Source organism: Podarcis bocagei, assembly GCF_964188305.1.
Source record: "Podarcis bocagei genome assembly, chromosome: 4".
NCBI lineage: Eukaryota > Metazoa > Chordata > Lepidosauria > Squamata > Lacertidae > Podarcis > Podarcis bocagei.
The window spans coordinates 29,701,326-29,721,503 of NC_138128.1; the positions used below are offsets into that span (position 1 = coordinate 29,701,326).

A 20,178-nucleotide genomic window follows, 5' to 3' on the forward strand; every position below is an offset into this window, starting at 1 on the left:
CAGAATGCGGAATGTGTGTTGAGAGAAAAACGGAAGTGGGTGAAATGGAGTATGCCATAAAAGGGCACAGCTGGCTTGTCAGGAAATGCTTTGTTAAAAGTCCCACTTGTTCTCTCTAATATTAAACATCCAATGAAGATGTAGTTGGTTTTTTAAAAAACAACAACAACCAGTTGGTATCTGAATTTATTATAAATTCTTTTTATACTTGGAATTGCCTTGTAAAACCACGTCAAGATACTTCATGGGAAGTGATTCATATGTTCTGCTGAAAGAGATCCTTATCTTTTTACTGTCTCATGTTCCAGTGAAAAATGAAAGGTACCAAACTGACCACAGAAGGCAGGAAACACTCAGTTTTGTGCTTCCTTTGGTTTTGGTGTTCCTTGATATTCATCCTAATGTTCTACCTTGTATTTCCTTGCTTTTGACGTTCAAATAACCTAACCATATTCCTTCATTTGACATTTACAGGGGATCCTTTTGTCATCATTGTCACTGGACCCTTTCTTAGAACAGGAATTTGATTTTCCTTAATGCTATAATTTGGAAAATTCACATATTGCTGGGTACTTTTGTTCTGTAGCTCTGGGTCCTCTTTGGGGTGACAAGATGAGTGGGGGGAGGACATGGTCTCCTTTGACCAGATAGAAAAATTTGGATGGTACAGGAAATTATCTCAAGACAATAGTCTGAATCTGTACTGGAACTTTTTTTAAAAAAAAACTGTTCTTATATTTGTAATTGTTTTTTAATGTTTGTGTTGTATCTAAATGTGGAATTTTTAATTGTTTTATATAATGAACTGTTTTTAAAAATATTTTACAGTTTTCTTGCTTTATAGTTTACACTGTTTTGTTTTATGATTGCATACTTTATTGTGTGCAACCCGCTTTGGGACCTTATGGTAAAGGGCAGGAAAGGAATATATTAAACAAATACAATAAATTTAACTTTTCAATTTACTAATTTCAGTGTGTTTTTAACACACACACACAGGGAGGAGTTCTCATACACCAGTGTTTCTCAAACTTGGGTCTCCAGCTTTTTGGACTACAACTACCACCATCCCTAGCTAGCAAGACACGTGGTCAGGGATGATGGAAACTGTAGTCCGAAAAACAGCTGGAGACCCAGGTTTGGGAAAGCTGTTATACACAACACAATTGAAAGAACACCGGCAGTGTCTGAAGCTTAGCACCATTGAGAGTCTATTTTAAATAGAGGAAGGAGCTAATCAGAATCTGGAGAGTGGGAGGTGTTTTTTGGGGGTTGTTTTTTTAAGCGCCTTTTACTCAAGCAGCACAATCCTACAAAAAATAAAAATAAAAACGCTCTCCTCCCTCAAACAGCTGCTATGGAAGTGGAAAAATTAAAACACATTCATACACTTAAAACACACCACACCACATCACTATAAAACCACACACAAAATATTAACACACACACACATACAGAGAGATACACTTAACATGGACAGAATCACAGAGGGGAGACTTTCATCCTCATCTTGACATATTGGGCGGGGGGGGGGTTAACTCACCCTTCCATATACATGCCACACTGGATCCATGGGGATCAGCTGGGGAGCAGGGAAGTGCTGCTTTTCTTCCTGTTTGTGTTATGCTAGGTAAAGGTAAAGGGACCCCTGACTGTTAGGTCCAGTCACGGATGACTCTGGGGTTGCGGTGCTCATCTCGCTTTACTGGCTGAGGGAGCCAGTGTTTGTCCGCAGACAGCTTCTGAGTCATGTGGCCAGCATGACTAAGCCGCTTCTGGTGAAACCAGAGCAGCGCACGGAAACGCCATTTACCTTCCCGCCGGAGTAGTACTTATTTATCTACTTGCACTTTGACGTGCTTTCGACCAGCTAGGTTGGCAGGAGCTGGGACCAAGCAACGGGAGCTCACCCTATCGGCTCAGTGGCTTAGACCACAGCACCACCCACTGGGTAGGGAAAGTTAAATATCGCCCCCTCTTGCACTAGGATGGGGGTGAAAATTGGTCCATCCCGGCTTCTTGGTGGGGAGATTGTCAGGGTCTGGCTCATGGAACTGGTGGGCCACATTAGGCCCAGAGCCGCCGAGGTTTCCTCATGCTTGATCTAGTCCATGAAAGGGTGTGCCACAACAGATCTGTTAACAGGCTAACCTATGCATGGGCATTCAGCAGTTAAGTCCCAATGAGCTCCAAGGGGCTTACTCCCAGGTAAGCATGCATACTAGTGCAGCGTTACTCCTTCAGAAGGTGGTGGACTCTCCTTCCTTGGAGCTTTTAAAGCAGAGGTTGGATGGCCATCTGCTGTGGTCACTTTAGATTCCTGCACTGTAGGGGGTTGGGCTAGATGACCCATGAGGTCCCACCCACCACTACTATGATTCTATGATACAAGACAAAACTCGGCAGCGTTTCACGATTTCAAGGCTGTCCTCATCTGAAAACTAAGAAACTAGTCCCTGGTGTGTTACTTAGAAAAGACGCCAGGGGTCTGAGCTGCTACGTGGGGGTGGGCAAAGGCCAGGGTAAGTGGTGAGAAGATTTCTGGAACGGGAAGCCAAAAGCCTTTCGTAAACAGGAGTGTAAATCTCTTAATCTTCCCTGGGGCTGTTTTTTGTCCTCAGGATTTCCACACGCGGGAGAGGCCTGTCTACGAACAACAACAATGCCCCGCTCGCTCCTTCTGCCGCGCTCTTCTCCCCGATGGCTCGCTGGGCTGGAAGGGGGCTTTTCCTGCCCTAAGCCGGGCTGCGCAGCAGTTGCCCCTAGCCAAACTTCACCCAGCGATCGCCAGAGGCCCCGGCAGCCCGCCAAGGGCTTCCAAACCTCCCTTGCGCAAAACCAGAATCAGCCGGTGCCTCGCACACATGGGCAGAGCGCGCCGACTTGCAAGCGGCCAGAGATGGGCCGGCGGTGCAGGGAGTTGGTGGAGGAAGATCACGCCGAGGCGAAGTGCCCTGGGGACAGAAGGGCAACGCTCGGGGGTCGAGGCAGGCGGGGGAATTAAGCCCCCACCCACTCCCGACCCCGCTTCCCTGCGTCCCTCCCCCGACACGGGCGAGGAGAGCTCCGGGCGGGCGCCTTGCTGAAGATGCCACTCCAGACCGCAGCAGTCCCGGGGACTCCGCCGCGGGAAGCAGCAGCAGCGGATCCGCCGCGCTCGAGAGGCGCCCGGGAGTAAGCGCGGCTCCCTCCGGGGTGAGTGGGTGGGTGTGCCAGCCAGGCCTGCCCTCGAGGCTGGGCACCGGAGCCTGGGCGGCCTCGGGCAAGCGGGGAGGCATGCATGGCGCACCAGGCAGGCGGGCAGGCTCCGCACGCAGCGGCCGCGAAGCTTTGTCTGCTCCCGGCAGGAAGGTTTCCCGCTGCTCCCGCAGCCGCCGTGAGGTAACTCGCGGTCAGTCGCCTTGTGGCCTCGCCGCCGCGCGCGGTTCCGCCGCCGCTGTCCTTCCCTGCTCCGCGCGGGGCTCCTTATTTCGCGCTTTTTACGCGGCCCGCTCCCCACAACTCCGGCCAGGTTTCTGCTCGCGGGGAGCCACTGAGGAAGGCGCCGGAAGCGAGAGCCGCCACCTGAACGTGCCATTGACTACCATGAAGCCACTGACTACCCCCTCGCCTTACGCTTGGTAAAATACTGTCCCCCAAGACGTGTTCTTCTTGTGTCTGAGGCGGAAACCAGGGGAGGGGTTTTCCATCCCTTTTTTATTATTTAGCACTGCCCTTCTCCGCCTGGGTGCGGAACTTTTTTTCTGTCGAGGGCCACAATCCTTGTGTTCGGGGTCGGAGGCGCATGTTTTTTGGAGGGCAGCGGAGGAGCTAACGCTGTGGGCGTGGCTAGGGCAAAAGTGGGGGAGGCCACCCCTTGCCTCTCAACCCCACCATTTCCCCTTGTGTTTGTGACACCCCATTTCTTTCTCTCCCTCTCCCTCCATGCCTGGTTCCGCCAGATAGCCTTAACTTGCAAAGAGTTTTCGAAATTAGGCTGCGGGGGCTGCATGCCGTGGAAGTGTACAACCTGATCATTAACTCTGCAGTCCTAAACCTGGCTACTCAGATGTAAGATCCATCGAGTTGCGTGGGACTTTCTCCCAGGTAAGCAGGTGTAGGTGCCTTAAGGCGCCATGCAGGACACAGCCTGCCAATTCACATGCTGCAGCCTGTGGTTTATTATGAGATATTAAGCATGATAATCTGTTACGAGACTGGCTGTTGCCAAGTAAATGAACACAAGAGTACCTCTTGCAGACAAGAGACTTCAGTGGTGCGTAGTCTTGGAGTGAAGAGGCGCTTGCCAAGTATTTATTTTGAAATTTTATACGCCTCTTTTCAGGGCTAAGTGCTCTGGAGAAGATTTATATAAGTCATAACATCAACGACACTGCAGTATAAAACTACAATTTTAAAAGTAACTTGGCATAAGTAACCCTATTTCTACCTCTGAATGTTGGAGGACATGCAGTACTTTTTCATTTAAGGCAGCTAACAGGTGGCAATACCGATACAGGCCTGTATCCACATTTACACAAAACATCCCTGAGGGTTCAATGTGGTTTTTTACTTAATAAATGTGTTTAGCATATACACATATACCTGGGAGTCAGTCCACTTGAACTCAATTAGTAGACATGCATAGGATTGCATGACTGGAGAGCAAAACCCCTTGAATTCGGTGGGATTTTCTTCTGAGCAGACGTGCTTGGGCAAGGCAAAAATAGATGGGTTGAGAACCAAGCAGGACTTTTGCAGGTGGGATGGAGAGAGAATCCTGCCTGTTCCTAAATAATTTCCCTTTATAAAGCAAAAACTTACGTCCAAGAAAGCATGCTTAGGATCACAGTCCAGTCTTCATTCACGATGACCGGTCACCAGATTTTATAAAACGAAGTTTGATCATAATAATAATAATAATAATAATAATAATAATAATAATAATAATAATTTATTTATACCCCGCCCATCTGGCTGGGCTTCCCCAGCCACTCTGGGCGGCTTCCAAAAGAATATTAAAATACTATAATACATCAAACATTAAAAGCTTCCCGAAACAGGGCTGCCTTCAGATGTCTTCTGAAAGCCTGGTAGTTGTTGTTCTCTTTGACATCTGGTGGGAGGGTGTTCCACAGGGAATAGTAGTTTAAATGAAACAAACCCCATGGCGATCATGTATGTGATACATTGGCTTTAGTAGGAAGGTGCTCAGCAGGACCATTTTACACATGATCTATGGCCCCCATATCAGCTGTGCCCGTGTGAGAAGCAGAGGGAAAGAAGTACAGTGGTGCCTCGCAAGACAAAAAGAATCCGTTCTGTGATTTTCTTCGTCTAGCGGTTTCGTCTTGCGAAGCAAGCCCATTGACAGATTAGCGCTATTAGCGGCTTTTAGCGGTTTATCAGCTTATCGGATCAGCTGATAAGCGGTTTAGCGGATTAGAAAAAGGGGGGGAGGGAAAAAAACCCGCAGGAACTCGCAAGACATTTTCATCTTGCGAAGCAAGCCCATAGGAGATTTGTTTTGCGAAGCACCTCCAAAACGGAAAACTCTTTCGTCTAGCGAGTTTTCCGTCTTGCGAGGCATTTGTCTTGCGGGGCACCACTGTAGAGGGAAGAGGCACATTTCAGCATTCTCCTGAGGATAATGGTTTGATACTGGCTTATTCCTATGCGGAAGGCAATTTTGTAGGAATTACTATAACACACATGGGGAAGATGGTAGGAGTGGGGCTTCTGCTGCGCCTACCCGTGCATAAACATACTGTACAGCAAAGCAGGTCTGCAAAATATTAACAGCCTATGAGCAGATTGCTCATTTCTGTCCATGCCAGAAATGCCTTTGGCACAGGAAATTAGTTATGTTTTAAGAGATAGGAAAAATCACGGAACACAATGCCCCTGAGTTCTGAGTTACACACGTACCAATATTCAGCGGCCCAGAGTTGATGGAAACACTTCTATCTTTTGCTACGGATATGGCAGTAACTAGGAACTACCACATAAATTATGTCTTTGTTGTTTAAGTTTCATATATATATATGTGTGAGAGAGATAGAGAAAGAGAGAGAGAAGCCCTAGATATTATGCTTTGATGTGCTGTTTAAAAAGCGTATTGGTCACATACAGCAATTATGCTTTAATCGTTGCTCCTTTTTCTTTTTAAAAAAAGTATCTCAGGACATGTCTTATGCGTTCAAAAACAGAAATGAAAATTCTCGTGTTTTTATGTAAGGGTTGCGATTGCAGACTTTTATAAATGGGCAGGCTTGCAAACACATTAGAAGTGATTTTCTCAGATTTGATATTTGGCCTAACCCATCAAGAGCAAGACAGAATACTGGATGGAGGATCATCTGGGAGGGGTGGGTGGGTAGCTGGAATAATTAATATCATTCATGTGACAAACAAGAGGACAGTAGTGGCCTGTAGAGCTCTGGCCAGTTTGCCTCTCTGACACAGCTCTCTTGTGCAGCCTTAGGAAAATCCTTTAAACTGCTTCTTTTTCAAAGCACCATGTATTGATTATGTGCAACTTAATACAGCTTTCAAAGGGCCCAGATTTACAGGCATTCTAAGCATTTTATGCTCCATGGATATCTAGCCAAATCAAGAACTGCTGTTTATTTGCTGGTTAAATACATTTTTATTTCACCCAGGAGCTCAGGATGCCACACATGCCCTCCTCCTTTTATCCTCACAACAATCCTGTGAATCAGATTAGGATGCAACATAGCGATTAACCAAGATGACCCAGTGAATGAACCTCATATCTAAGCAGGGACATAACAAATTTTTAAATGGCAGTAGGAGACCTTCCTATGCAGTAATTCTGAGGGTAGGTCTAACTCTGGGTGGTCCTACACATGGCCTGAGGGCTCCATGCGGCCCTCAAGTTCTTTTTTGGTGGCTTCTGCAACCAAGCGTGTGGCCCGCAGATTCCGTGTCAAAATGCTCTTGCCGCCCACTTGATAGGAAAAGTTGGCCTGCCCTGGTCTAACTGAACTATGGGACTTATCAATAAACATGCATTAAATCACACTGTTAGCGAGTTGGGCCCTAAAATGTAAATAATCTAAACAGAGTTGCAGCTAAAAAAATGTTGGGCTTATCTTCACTTTACTTCAATTTCTCCATCTGCGAAACTGGCATATTCCTGTTGTGATTTTAGTAAGGAATGAACTACACGTTATGTGTAGTTGTGGTATTCCTTTATACAACGAAGCTGCAGGTGCTTCAATTTGAAGTGAAACACCAATAAGGAAGGAAGAAGTGTGTGGGGAGGGGGATGGAACCTCCCTTTTACCTTGTGCTGTTTTTCTACTGAAAATTGCAAGCCTCTGAACTGCTCTTAATAATAATAATAATAATAATAATAATAATAATAATAATAATAATAATAATAATTTATTTATACCCCGCCCATCTGGCTGAGTTTCCCCACCCACTCTGGGTGGCTCCCAATCTTAACCCCACTAGGAAAAAGGTATTTTGGACAAAATTTGTGGGAGGAAATAATGTCTTTCCCAGAGCAAAGACGACCTAACAGGGTTATTCGGAAGACAGTATCAATTATGGAAAGAACTTTTTACACTAGGAGAGCAAATGCTAATGTATTCTGGAATCCCAGTTATTATGTCAGTGTAGCATTTCGGACTTGCTGGCCTTGTTTGATTAAGAGCAAACAGCAGTCACTGATGTTTGGCGTTGCTGCTCTAAGGATGGTCTGCGGCTTTTCCGGCAGCCAGCTTGCTGCATGACACTTAGTTGTGTGGAGTAATCTGTGAGTGAATGGAAGAGACAAGGCTGGGTCAAGGCTGCTCTGAGTCAGCAGTGAGGTGAGGACCGGTGTCCTATCCTAGTTCTGGGCAGCTGATGGCGTGTGCAGAGTTTTGACAAACAACCTTTCCTTTTTCTGAGTGTGTTTGCAGTGCAGATATCCAAAGATAAAAATACGTTGCGGGTAACAGTGTGAAAACATTTTGTGGCCACAATATCTGTCCCTACAAGGGCACGGTTAAGTATTTCAAATCCTACAGCTGTGGCTGGGTGTTGAAAATCAGCTTCCAATTAATGTCACTTTGGCTGCCTACAGGTGACTTGGAGAGGAGCTGAAATTTCTCAGAGTACATTTTCCTGAGATTTTTCTTTTTCTCATCCTCCCTCTAGGAAAAATGGAGGCCATTTTTTTGTGTGTGGCGGCAGCTGCCATTTCCACCCTCCTGAAGTTCCAGGGTGTTGCGGAGGATGCAAAATGGCGGCCGAGCTGCCAACAAACCAGTTTTATTTGAGTTGATGAATAAAGCACCAAAGAAACTAAAATAAAAAGACAACCCGAAGCCTGTGAAAACATTTTATGTTTGTTTCAGGATACTCAGGGGAAAATGTACGCCAGTCGCGAAGATGTTGGCTATGATTTTGAAGAGGATTCCAAAGACAGGGAGAAGAAGCTTATGGCGAATCCAGATGTTGATGGTGGATGGGCTTGGATGATTGTCCTTTCTTCTTTCCTGGTGCACATACTCATCATGGGATCACAAATGGCCCTTGGTGTTCTCAACATGGAATGGCTTGACGAATTCAGCCAAAGTCGAGGCCTGACAGCGTGGGTCAGCTCCCTTAGTATGGGTATAACCTTGATTGTAGGTAGGTTCATAAGCCATTCTAGAAGATCAGTTCCTGCAGAGATAGATACATTTATGGATCAAAATATTTAGCAACAGTCCCTTATAAAATATGATACTGTTTGCCTGTTTCCATTTTTCTGTAATCTCTGCCTGTCATGAGTCATGTTGTCTCAGTTTCATATATTGATTAGAAATAAGTGCCTAGATCTTTGAGAACCGATGTTCAGCACTTAACAGTTTTGAACAGGTGGCCTAATATTTACTGATCTTATTGCTGGTAATCAGTGGTTTCAGTGTGGTTATCCTCGGGAAGAGAATAAACAAAGCTTTAGGAAAACAATCCATTCTTCATGTTTTGGCACAGGTCCTTTTATTGGTTTGTTCATTAACACCTGCGGTTGCCGGAAGACAGCAATAGCTGGAGGGATCTTGACTGCTGTAGGATGGATACTGAGTTCCTATGCCTCAAATGTACATTACCTCTTTATAACGTTTGGGGTTACAGCTGGTAAGCATGCTTTAGTTTTTGAATATGCATTCGGATTTTTATTGTAGTAACTGAATGCTAAAATAAGCAAGCCTGAGTTTGCAAAGAGGCAGTCACCCTGACCTACAAGCACAGTAACTCCACCACAAACATGTTCCTCAGCCTGTAAGAGTATTCATGCATGTCAAGTGCACAGGAAAAGATACATCACATGTTGGAGGTCGAAAGTGACACGTATGCAGCATCTACATAAGCACTTCAGATCACCTGCATAGATACCTTAATTCAGGTGATGCATGGTATTTCAGATTAGCTGGAAAGCCACAACCAACCTAAATATTGAATGTCTATATTTTGTTTCACAGCAAATCATACGCCCCTGTCACGCTTCTTGGGCAAATGCCCAAGTTGCACTTGTTGCTGCTGATGTGAAATGGCAAGTTTGTTTGTTTGTTTATGCGCCTCCCATATAAAACATTTCTAGGGTGGTTTGCAAAATATTTAAAAGCAGAAGATGCAATTACAATAACATAACAATAAAACATGCAGCTTACCCATAGCTCTTGGACATGCTTTAAGATTCCAACGTTCCCCTTTGTCCTTCCAAACTAAAAGTACAATGATAATTTGAAGGTGTGATGCAAGCATGTTTCCCCCCTCCAATGTCCTTTTTTCAACCATGCAGGCAAGGCAGCACTAAGATTAATAGTTAAATAAGACCAGTATAACTGAATGGCTGCATTTGCATGCCACAGTAAGCTATAAACCATCTGTTATTGTGCATCAGCAAATCACTCCCACTTCTATCCTCTCTACTACTTCCTGCTAGTGCGCAGAGGGGGAAAATGACAATCCCTAGCTGAGCATTGTGTCTGAAACAGGGATCATGATTTGTTTCACCCCAACCCACAAAGATCAACCAAGATTTCTTCTTGGCTTACCAATTGTGGTTTGCTTGAGTACTGGTTTGGACATAATACTAAGCCGGGGATCATGGTTTCTTTTCTTTGCACACTAAGAGCATGATTTGCTCATGCACAGTAAGTCATGGCTTATGGCTTGCTATGATGTGCAAATGTGTTGATCATTTGACAAAATCCCTTTGCTGGAAACATACACCGGTTATTTCGTGTACAGAATGCCATATGAAGAATACAGCACTGTGGAACATAAAATGCTTGGTGTTCCTTTCAGAAGCATTGAAATGAATATACAAAGCTTAGTGCATCAGTCTAAAGCAGGGGTTCCCAAACTGGTCTGCAGACTACCACTGGTCTGCAAGCTTTACTCAGGTGGTCCATGGCACGTCTGGGAAGAATGGTGGAAGCAGTGGCTGTGAATGGCAGGCACAATTATTATTATTATTATTACTTACTAAATTTGTCAAGGGACGTGGGTGGCACTGTGGGTTAAACCACAGAGCCTAGGGTTTGCCGATCGGAAGGTCGGCGGTTCAAACCCCCGCAACGGGGTGAGCTCCCGTTGCTCGATCCCTGCTCCTGCAAGCCTAGCAGTTCAAAAGCACGTCAAAGTGCAAGTAGATAAATAGGTACCTCTCCAGCAGGAAGGTAAACAGCGTTTCCATGCACTGCTCTGGTTTGCCAGAAGCGGCTTAGTCATGCTGGCCACATGACCCGGAAGCTGTACGCTGGCTTCCTCGGCCAATAAAGCGAGATGAGCGCCGCAACCCCAGAGTCGGTCACGACTGGACTTAATGGTCAGGGGTCCCTTTACCTTACTAAATTTGTATACCACCCTTCACCCAAAGATCCTAGTTGCTGCTCCATCGCTCTAAGATCCCAGCAATCTGCCCACAGGGTGAGTGGAATGGACCAGGATAGAAGGTGACTAGTGATGTGATGTGATAAGATAAGCTAAGATACAGCACCTAGCACAGCATGTTACAATTGCTACAACAGGAAGAAGAATCATTAAGTGTCAAGACCCTTGGCAATTTCCAAGTGGTCCATGGGGGGATACGTTTCCTGGTCTAAAGGAACTAGATAGATATTGGGGTCACCTAAAGTATTGTGTCATTTCAGGACAACATCTTCCTCTTTCACATTGCTGATCCTTATGAGCAATATTCACGGGTTGATTTGGAACACTGCATCTTAATCATATTTGATTTGCTCTTTCTCAGAGTGGATTTATGGTTTTGGTATTGATAATCTTTAAATAACCTTTCCTCTGAAGGTGGCATGGCAGCTGGTTAAACCGAGTGGCCCAGGCCAATTCAAAAGTTTCATAGAATCATAGAATGTTAGAGTTGGGAGGGACCCCAAGTGATAAACTCACTTGGCATATAAAACTTGGCAGGAACTCATACAAAGTTGCTTAAAGCAATATATTTGAGTGTGTGCCATAGGTAGAAAGCTTATGATCTTGATGAGGCTTATTACCGAGTAAGCTACCAGACATGGAATACTGTGTACTGTTCTGGCTGCTACAAGCAAAAAAGAGAGGATATTTTAGAGCTGAAGAAGGTGCAAAAATGGGAAACAAATTGATCAGCAGGTTGGAAGAACTGCCCTACAAGGAAAGGTTCGGATTTGGGTTTTTTTAATTCAGAAGTGAAATGAACAATATGATACATGGTAGAGGTTTATAATTATCATGTGCGGCATTTGACAAAGCTTTACATTAAATTAATTTAGATAGGCCTTGAACTGGCCTATGCTCATTGTGTTAAGACAGATAAAATTGTAGATGTTTGCTGTCCCAAAAGACACCCCCTGCAGTATGAAAATACAGTGATAAGAGAAAACAAAACATTATGACTGCATTTAATGGCATACGGAAGCTGAGTTGGACTTCTCTTCTGTCTCCTGGTAGGGTTATCCTGTTCAGTAGAATAAATATTAGTCTTCTCTCTTTCTAAGGCCATAGCAGACCCCATTAGAATAAGAGGAGGAATTCCACATTCATTCTCAGCCTGGAATGAGGGGCAGGTGGCAGGTGGAGAAGAAACCGTAGGAATAAACTTCTTGTAAACTGACAACATAAGCACATTAGGTACTTAGAGACAGCTAAAACATATTCAGGCAGAAAGTATATGGTCCATTAGTCTGCAAATATTTTCTTCTTTTCACAGATGATGCCACAGTGTTGACATAAGAGCAGATTGTCTTTTCTGGGACACCCACTTAAACCAATTAACTTACTAGGAATTGTTTGAGCATCAGTGAAAGCAGAACTCAGAGCAGTTTCAGCTCTCATCTCAGAAAAGGAACAATTTTAAATACAAAATAAAAAAATTCCTTCCAGTAGCACCTTAAAAACCAACTAAGTTAGTTCTTGGTATGAGCTTTCGTGTGCATGGCTGTGGTGGTGGTGGTTGTGGAATGGAAGCCACAAACTCAATCCCTAGTTATTAGTCCTGCATGTGAGGTAGCTTCTACCTTTAAGGTAAACCATGTGTCTAATAAATCTGTGGCTTTTACCTGAAACACTGATGACAGATCCCATTCCAGCATGCATAATACTGTTTCTGGAATCAGGCTTTGGTGTTAGTTGAAGAGTCATTCTGGCTTTTGAGGTTGATATGACTTGAGTTTGAGATTATGTATGGTCTTTCTAGTGATGGAGATCATTCGTTTATTAAGCCCAGGTGCCTATATTTAGGTCTGTTCTTACAGGTCTCAGGAATTCATGGCTTATACTACTACAGTATCAGCTCTGGGATACACAGCTAAGCCTCAGTAGGCTGATTTAAACTTTGATTTGTGGTGCTCAGAATCAGCTGAGTGTGATCTGTTATTCCCAGTCTTTATCACGACACATTTCTACAACACATAAAAGCTTTACAAAATACTGCCAAAGCATACTCCCATGTCTGATACAGTCACACCTTGTCATCATTTCTCAGCATTTGAAGCCATACTGGAAGCTGCTTAGCTTTGCAAATGTGCTCAAAGTTTTAGTGCGGCACCACTAGGATGCTTGTGGAAGCCTAACCTTAACCCTTAGGTGAAGCCATACTGGATAACAACGTTTGGGCCTTGTGTCAATTTGCCTGCATGTGTTATGACTGCAGTGAAAGTTCTCCAGCTGATTCAGGAATCTCTCTTTTTCAGGTGTTGGGAGTGGGATGGTATACCTGCCTGCTGTGGTCATGGTAGGCGAATACTTTGAGAAGAGAAGAGCACTTGCCCAGGGACTCAGCACAACTGGGACGGGGTTCGGTGCTTTCCTGATGACAGTTCTGCTGAAATACCTTTGCATGGAGTTTGGCTGGAGGAACGCAATGTTCATCCAGGGCGCGGTCTGTCTGAACCTGTGTGTTTGTGGAGCGCTCATGAGACCAGTTTATTACAAAGAGGAAGCCGCTGAAAAAAGCAGAGAGGGAAACGTCAGCAAGAGCCACACAAAAGCTCTCTCTTGCTCTGCAGAAACACTGGCATCTAATGGCATCTTACAGGAAGAGGCAAAAGAGGCAAAAGAAGGGCAAGGTAAGGAGGAAAAGTCTGACATTTTTTCAGACTTGGAAAACAAAGATGTAACCAGACACTGGAAGAATATCTATGCTCTTTGCATGCTGAAGAGGGCAAGTCAGCTGACCCTTACAATCCAGAAAGGCTTTCGGACCTGGTATTCTAGTTACTTTGGCGCTGCATCCCTCTTCACCAACAGAAAGTTTGCAGCCTTTGTGTTTTGGGCCTTATTTGCATACAGCACTTTTGTTATCCCTTTTATCCATCTTCCGGAAATAGTGAAGCAATATGGCCTATCTGCACAGAACGATGTATTCCCTTTGACCTCAATTATTGCCATTGTCCACATTCTTGGCAAGGTCATCCTTGGCATCATTTCTGATTCACCCTGCGTCAGTGCTTGGAATGTCTTCATGGCAGCCAACTTCACTCTCGTCTTCTGCATTTTCATTTTACCACTAATGCACACATATGCTGGGCTCGCTGTGGTCTGTGCCCTCATAGGATTTTCCAGTGGGTATTTTTCACTCATGCCTGTTGTTACTGAAGATTTAGTTGGGATTAAGCACCTCGCAAATGCCTATGGAATCATCATTTGTGCTAATGGGATTTCAGCACTCCTGGGACCACCTTTTGCAGGTAAATGCAAAGTTTTGTTTGTCCATGTGTGCTTTATAGCCCCTAGAGTTCATAGTGAGAGCCAGGGTGGTGTAGTAGTTAAAGAGTGTTGGACTAGGACCTGGGAGACACGAGTTAAGATCCTCACACGGCCATGAAGCTTGCTGGGTGGCCTTTGGCCAGTCACTGCCTCTCAGCCTAACCTACTTCACAGGGTTGTTGTGGGCATTAAATTGGGGGGACGGACCATGTGTGCTGCCTTGAATCCCTTGGAGGAAAGGTGGGATATAAACACAATAAATAAAATAATTAGTGAATCATTGCATGTACAATTACCATTCATTCTCGCCCACTCCACGCCCTTCATGGGCCACATTCCTAGTCAACAAATATACCTTGGTGCATTCTTGATTTTAAAGAAAGGAGCGCCTAGTGTGGTAGAAGTTGTTTGACAAGATAACACAATGCTCACAGGGCAAATTTGTAGATGGAACTTCACCAACATCTGCTTTCTCACAGATGTCTAATCTCATTGGCTACCAGCCACTACCTGTGACCCTTTGTTGGCTGACTCTACCAGACCCTCTGGCTTATAGCATACTTTTTTTCTTGGGGGAGTTTTGTGCAGATGCAGACTAGAGTAAATCAGATACCAGTTAGTGTAAGGCATAGCAACCGCAAAGCCATACAATGCATTGCAGAATGGTTTCGATGAAAGTTAAATGAAAGACAAATGGAGGTGGGGAAAGAGACTGAGCATAGTATGATACCAAGAACTATGCTATGATTAGAATAAATAATGTTCTCTGCTCTTCACTGATTTATTGATCATAGCCTATAGATAACAGCCTTGCTCTTGTTTTCCAGGCTGGATTTACGACCTGACACAAAAATATGACTTTTCTTTCTACATATGTGGCTTGCTTTACATGGTGGGAATCCTCACTTTGCTCATACAGCCTTGTATTGGAAAGATAAAGCCATCACCGGCAAAAAACAGAGAAGGTGGAAAAATATAGCACAATGTACTGAGAGCTTTTTTAAACAGAACGTCATTTCATCATTTGGTTTTCCGGAAATGGTACTAAACAGTACATCTAATGGGACCAACTGGAGTGAAAGTCAACATCTTTGGACAGTAAATAAAGCTCACACTGCCACTATCAACGGACTAGTGGAAACAAGACTACAGCTGGTAGTTTTATTGGCACCTTTTCAAAAGCTGAACATCCTACTGACATAATGGTGCAGCTTTGATCAGTAGCTGAAAATCAGTTCTCTCTTTTGTTATTCACAGAGGTTTGACACAAGCACAATTCAGCAGACTGGAATGCAGTTACTTTACACTAACAGGAAAAAGAGGGGGGAAATAATTAGCCCCATTAGGAATCACACATATGAGAATCATCTCTATTGGTTATTCCAACTGTTGATAAATTAGTTGTTGAACATCAGCCAGACGCCAACCTGTGACATGTTACTACACAAATTAATGACAGTTTCTGGGGAACCTTTGGCCCTCTGGATGCTGTTAGACTCCACTGCCCATGAACCCCAGCCAGCTTGGCCAGTGATGATGGGAGTTGTAGTTCAGCAACATTTGAAGGGCAGTATGTTCCCAACTCTTGTTTTAAGGACTCAAGCTAATGAAAATGGTGTGTTTTTTATTATTATGGGATAAATGATTTGTGTCTGCAGACCATGGAGCAATTTATTCTATTTGCGCTAGCTTAAATAACCTTGAGATAGCAACATGGGAAAGAAGGAACAATGGCAACAAAAGCCCAAAGCTTTAAGCGGTTACTAGTGGGGAGCAGCTATATCATGGTTCTTAGAATTAAAGGATCAGTAGTGAGGCTGAAGATTCACTGCTGCTGATTTCTTGTTTACATATTTAGCCAAAAGGTAGCTGCCAGTCGGATTGACCTGTCAGTGTCTGTGGATCCTAGTTCAACTATAGCAGTTACTATTAATAATAATAATAATAATAGTAATAATTTTTTATTTATACCCCGCCCTCCCCAGCCAAGGCCGGGCTCAGAGCGGCTTACAAGCAATAATAAAAACAAGATGAGTGATTACAACTTAAAAACAAAAATAAAATACAACATTAAAATAATGGAACATTAAAATATTAAAATGGAGCCTCATTGCAGGAGAAGGAAAAGAAAAAAGAAAAAGGGGGCGGAGGGAATCAAATTGGCTCCAATCCAAAGGCCAGGCGGAACAACTCTGTCTTACAGGCCCTGCGGAAAGAGATCAGATCCTGCAGGGCCCTGGTCTCATGAGACAGAGCGTTCCACCAAGTTGGGGCCAGTGCTGAAAAGGCCCTGGCTCTGGTTGAAGCCAATCTAACTTCCTTAGGGCCTGGGACCACTAGGGTGTTGTTATTTATGGACCTTGAGGCTCTCCGTGGGGCATACCAGGCGAGGCGGTCCCGTAGGTACGAGGGTCCTAGGCCGTGAAGGGCTTTAAAGGTCAAAAGCAGCACCTTAAATCTGACCCTGTACTCCACCGGGAGCCAGTGCAGCTTGAAAAGCACTGGATGAATATGCTCCCATGGCAGAGACGCTGTGAGGAGCCTCGCTGCAGCATTCTGTACCCGCTGGAGTTTCTGGGACAGCTTCAAGGGCAGCCCCGCGTAGAGCGAGTTACAGTAGTCAAGCCTGGAGATGACTGTTGCATGGATCACTGTGGCCAGGTCGGGGCGGGAAAGGTAAGGGACCAACTGCTTGATGCGGCGAAGGTGGAAAAATGTCGCCTTGGCTGTTGCTGTGACTTGCGCCTCCATGGAAAGGGAGGCGTCAAGGATTACACCCAAACTCTTAACGGAAGGCAATGGCACTAATTGGGCCCCCGCAAGAGAAGGGAGTTGGTCCCTCATCCCCATGCTATCCCGACCTAGCCATAGGACCTCTGTCTTCGAAGGATTTAGTTTCAATCGGCTCCCACGAAACCATCCAGCCACAGCTTCCAAGCATCTGGTCAGTGTGTAAGGGGCCGAGTTGGTGTGGCCATCCATCAGTAGATAGAGCTGAGTGTCATCAGCATATTGATGACAGCCCAGCCCAAAGCTCCGGATAATCTGGGCAAGGGGGCGCATAAAGATGTTAAAAAGCATTGGGGAGAGAATTGCGCCCTGCGGCACTCCACACACCAAGGAGTGGCGTGACGACATTTCCCTCCCTAGTGCCACCCTCTGTCCCCGACCAGAGATAAAAGAGCACAACCAGTTACGGGCTATGCCCTGTATCCCCACGTCTGCAAGGCGATGGTCCAGAAGATCATGATCGACCATGTCAAAGGCTGCTGACAAATCTAAAAGGATCAGCAGTCCTGACCCGCCTCGATCCAGTTGTCTACGGATATCATCTGTTAGGGCAACCAGAGCCGTCTCCGTCCCAAAACCAGGACGGAAACCGGACTGAAATGGATCTAATGCCGATGTTTCCTCCAGAAACCTACCAAGCTGTTCAGCAACCGCTCTCTCAATTACCTTACCCAGGTATGGAAGATTTGAAACTGGGCGGTAATTGGATAGGTCTAAGGGATCTAATGAAGCTTTCTTTAAGAGTGGACGCACCACTGCTTCCTTCAGTTCCCCTGGGAATGTCCCCGTGTCAAGGGACAAATTGATAATTTCAACCAGGGGGGTCCGCGCAACATCTGGACACTCCCTAATCAGCCAAGACGGGCACGGATCAAGGAGGCAGGTGGTGGGCCTACCAACTTGGAGGAATCTATCCACATCAGTAGGGAGTATCCGATCGAAATGGTCCAACACTGGACCTGAAGTCAGTCGAGGGGCCTCCAGTTAGTATTAGTCCTAGTTGCAGAGGTACAGTGGTGCCTTTTCCTCTGCAGAGTTCAATTCCAGTTTTTCTTGCAGCAGTATTATCAGGATAGCAGAATAGGTGGGAAATGATGATTGTTTATTTAATTTCACAAGAGTTGATAGGAGCAGCTCAGAATCGCCTTCCGTGGCTTTGGTTAAATTAGCACAGCCAGAGCATGCCATGCCTCATATGTCAGATCTCTTCCCCCCTTGTAATTGCCATGTCACATGCCTCTGCTAAACAAGCAAGGCTGGAACATACAGCCTGCTGATGTTAAGGGGCACCAATCATGGCCTCTGCAAATGCAGCACTAAGGATTGTGGCACTCTTGACCATCTCAATCTCCCTCCCTAAGTTTAAATTGCTTCTTCTGTAGTGCCCCCCTGCCATACAGCAAGCTGCCCCTGTTTGTGCATGGGAAACAGCTTCTGAAGCTCTGCAACCAAAGGACAAAGCTAGTTTCCAAAATTACTGCAAAGGCGTTAAGGTCTTCCATTGTCCTAGCTCTTGGAAGTCCAGTGTATGATTCTTTTCCCTGCTGCATTATGCCTCAAAAGCAGGATTGGATTGTAATAACGAAATAATTTAGATGTGGAAGTGTTTCTGTCTAATTGTAAAATACAGTAAGGACTATGTTGCACATCAAAATGCAAACATGCAAAAAAAAAAAAATTCTAGGCACAGCAGTTTTAGTGCAAGGTATTTTGGGGGGGGGGGTGTGGAGAAGTGGATGATTAATTCTTTTCAGGCTGACTGCTTTTAGAGCTGCAACTTCTTTCCCTAATATACTTTTCTAGGATTCCAGATGGTGTTTGCAGTACATGACTTTAGAGTTGCAGGGACCTGTTGCAGCAAAATGAAAAAAAGGAAAAGGGGTTAAACATCCCAAATCTCTGCTGCTTCAACACTGCAGGTTGTTCCCTTCTGAAGAGGCTTAGAAAACATTTAGCCTTTGGTGTCCTGCCTTCCACTACCGTGGAGAACCATCTTATCTCCCTGTGATTCTTGCCAAAGACAATCTCGTATGTCAGCTAGAAAGAATCTTTAGTGTTCACTTAACTGCCTCCCAAAACGCTGCAGTTTAACATTCCCTCAGAGGGTTTTAGTCTGGGAAAAAATGTTTCCAAATGCATACAGAAATCCCTGGCTGCCTTACTGTTTGTGTAATTTACTGTACTGTTTTTAATTTTATTGTGTAACCTCAAGGAGCCACTTTCTCAGGGTGAAATTTATCAAGGGTATATATTTTGTCTGAGAAGCAACTCCATAGAATATAATACAGAATGTTCGATTATATATACAGAGAACAAAATATATACATTGTAAACCTGAATACGGCTTTTCCAAACTGTGTTTGTATGGGTTTTTGTTTTTGGTAGGGAGCACAACAAAACCTTTAAGTGCGTTACATTTAAAAAAATTATGAGAACATGGTGGGGCAGTATAGAATTGGCTGGTTCACACATTTACCCAGTTAGTGATCCCTTCCATGTGGCAGCAGAGGAAGTGCTTTTATCTAAAGCAGAGTTTCTCCAACTTTTTGAACTCAAGTCACTTTTCCAGAATTTACTCTACCCTCTGCTGTTGACATCCCTGCACCAGTCTCTTGGGCTGTTCCATATGTAAACAATAGAGATCCTTGTACACACGTATACCTTTCCCTATATAGGGATCTTGCTATATGTACTGAAAACCCGGCATTAGAAGAGCAACAGAACATCTGTTTTCCTCATAAAGTCATGCACAGCAAAACAACATCAGAAGAAAGCAGGGTTCTGAACTCTTTCCAAATTGTACCCAGACGATGATACACCACTCATCATCTTCTGCCAGGGGGCATTTACCGTATTTTTTGCCCTATAGGACGCACTTTTTCCCCTCCAAAAATGAAGGGGAAATGTGTGTGTGTCCTATGGGGCGAATGCAGGCTTTCGCTGAAGCCTGGAGAGCGAGAGGGGTCACTTCAGGAAGCTATCCGCAAGCCTGCGGGGCCCGGCGGGAACTCCCGCGGGCTCCAAAGGCTTGCGAATAGCTGCCTGCAGCCTGAAGCCCGGGGAGCGCGGCACTGTGCACCCCGGGCTTAGGGCAGCTATCCGCGGGCGCTACAGGATTATGGATAGGTGCTTGCAGTCCGGGGAACGCGGCACTGCGCACCCCGGGCTTAGGGCAGCTATCCGCAAGCCTGCGGTGCTGGC

At 45.0% G+C, this 20,178-nt stretch overlaps 1 protein-coding gene across 5 annotated transcripts; it reads left to right on the top strand.

Moving 5' to 3' along the window:
* The first annotated feature begins 1,546 nt into the window (after positions 1–1,546).
* SLC16A14 (solute carrier family 16 member 14) lies at positions 1,547–15,844 on the top strand. 5 transcript variants are annotated; one of them, XM_081190364.1, is made up of 6 exons: positions 1,547–3,195; positions 3,942–4,086; positions 8,352–8,628; positions 8,974–9,117; positions 13,173–14,168; positions 15,015–15,844. In XM_081190364.1, exons 3-6 carry the CDS (start codon positions 8,367–8,369, stop codon positions 15,164–15,166), a joined length of 1,554 nt encoding a protein of 517 aa, XP_081046490.1. In that variant the 5' UTR covers positions 1,547–3,195; positions 3,942–4,086; positions 8,352–8,366; the 3' UTR covers positions 15,167–15,844. The 5 variants fall into 5 exon arrangements, with proteins under 5 accessions (XP_081046490.1, XP_081046491.1, XP_081046492.1 ...); XM_081190365.1 differs by having other exon boundaries at positions 3,946–4,086; XM_081190366.1 differs by lacking the exon at positions 3,942–4,086.
* The last annotated feature ends 4,334 nt before the right edge of the window (positions 15,845–20,178 follow it).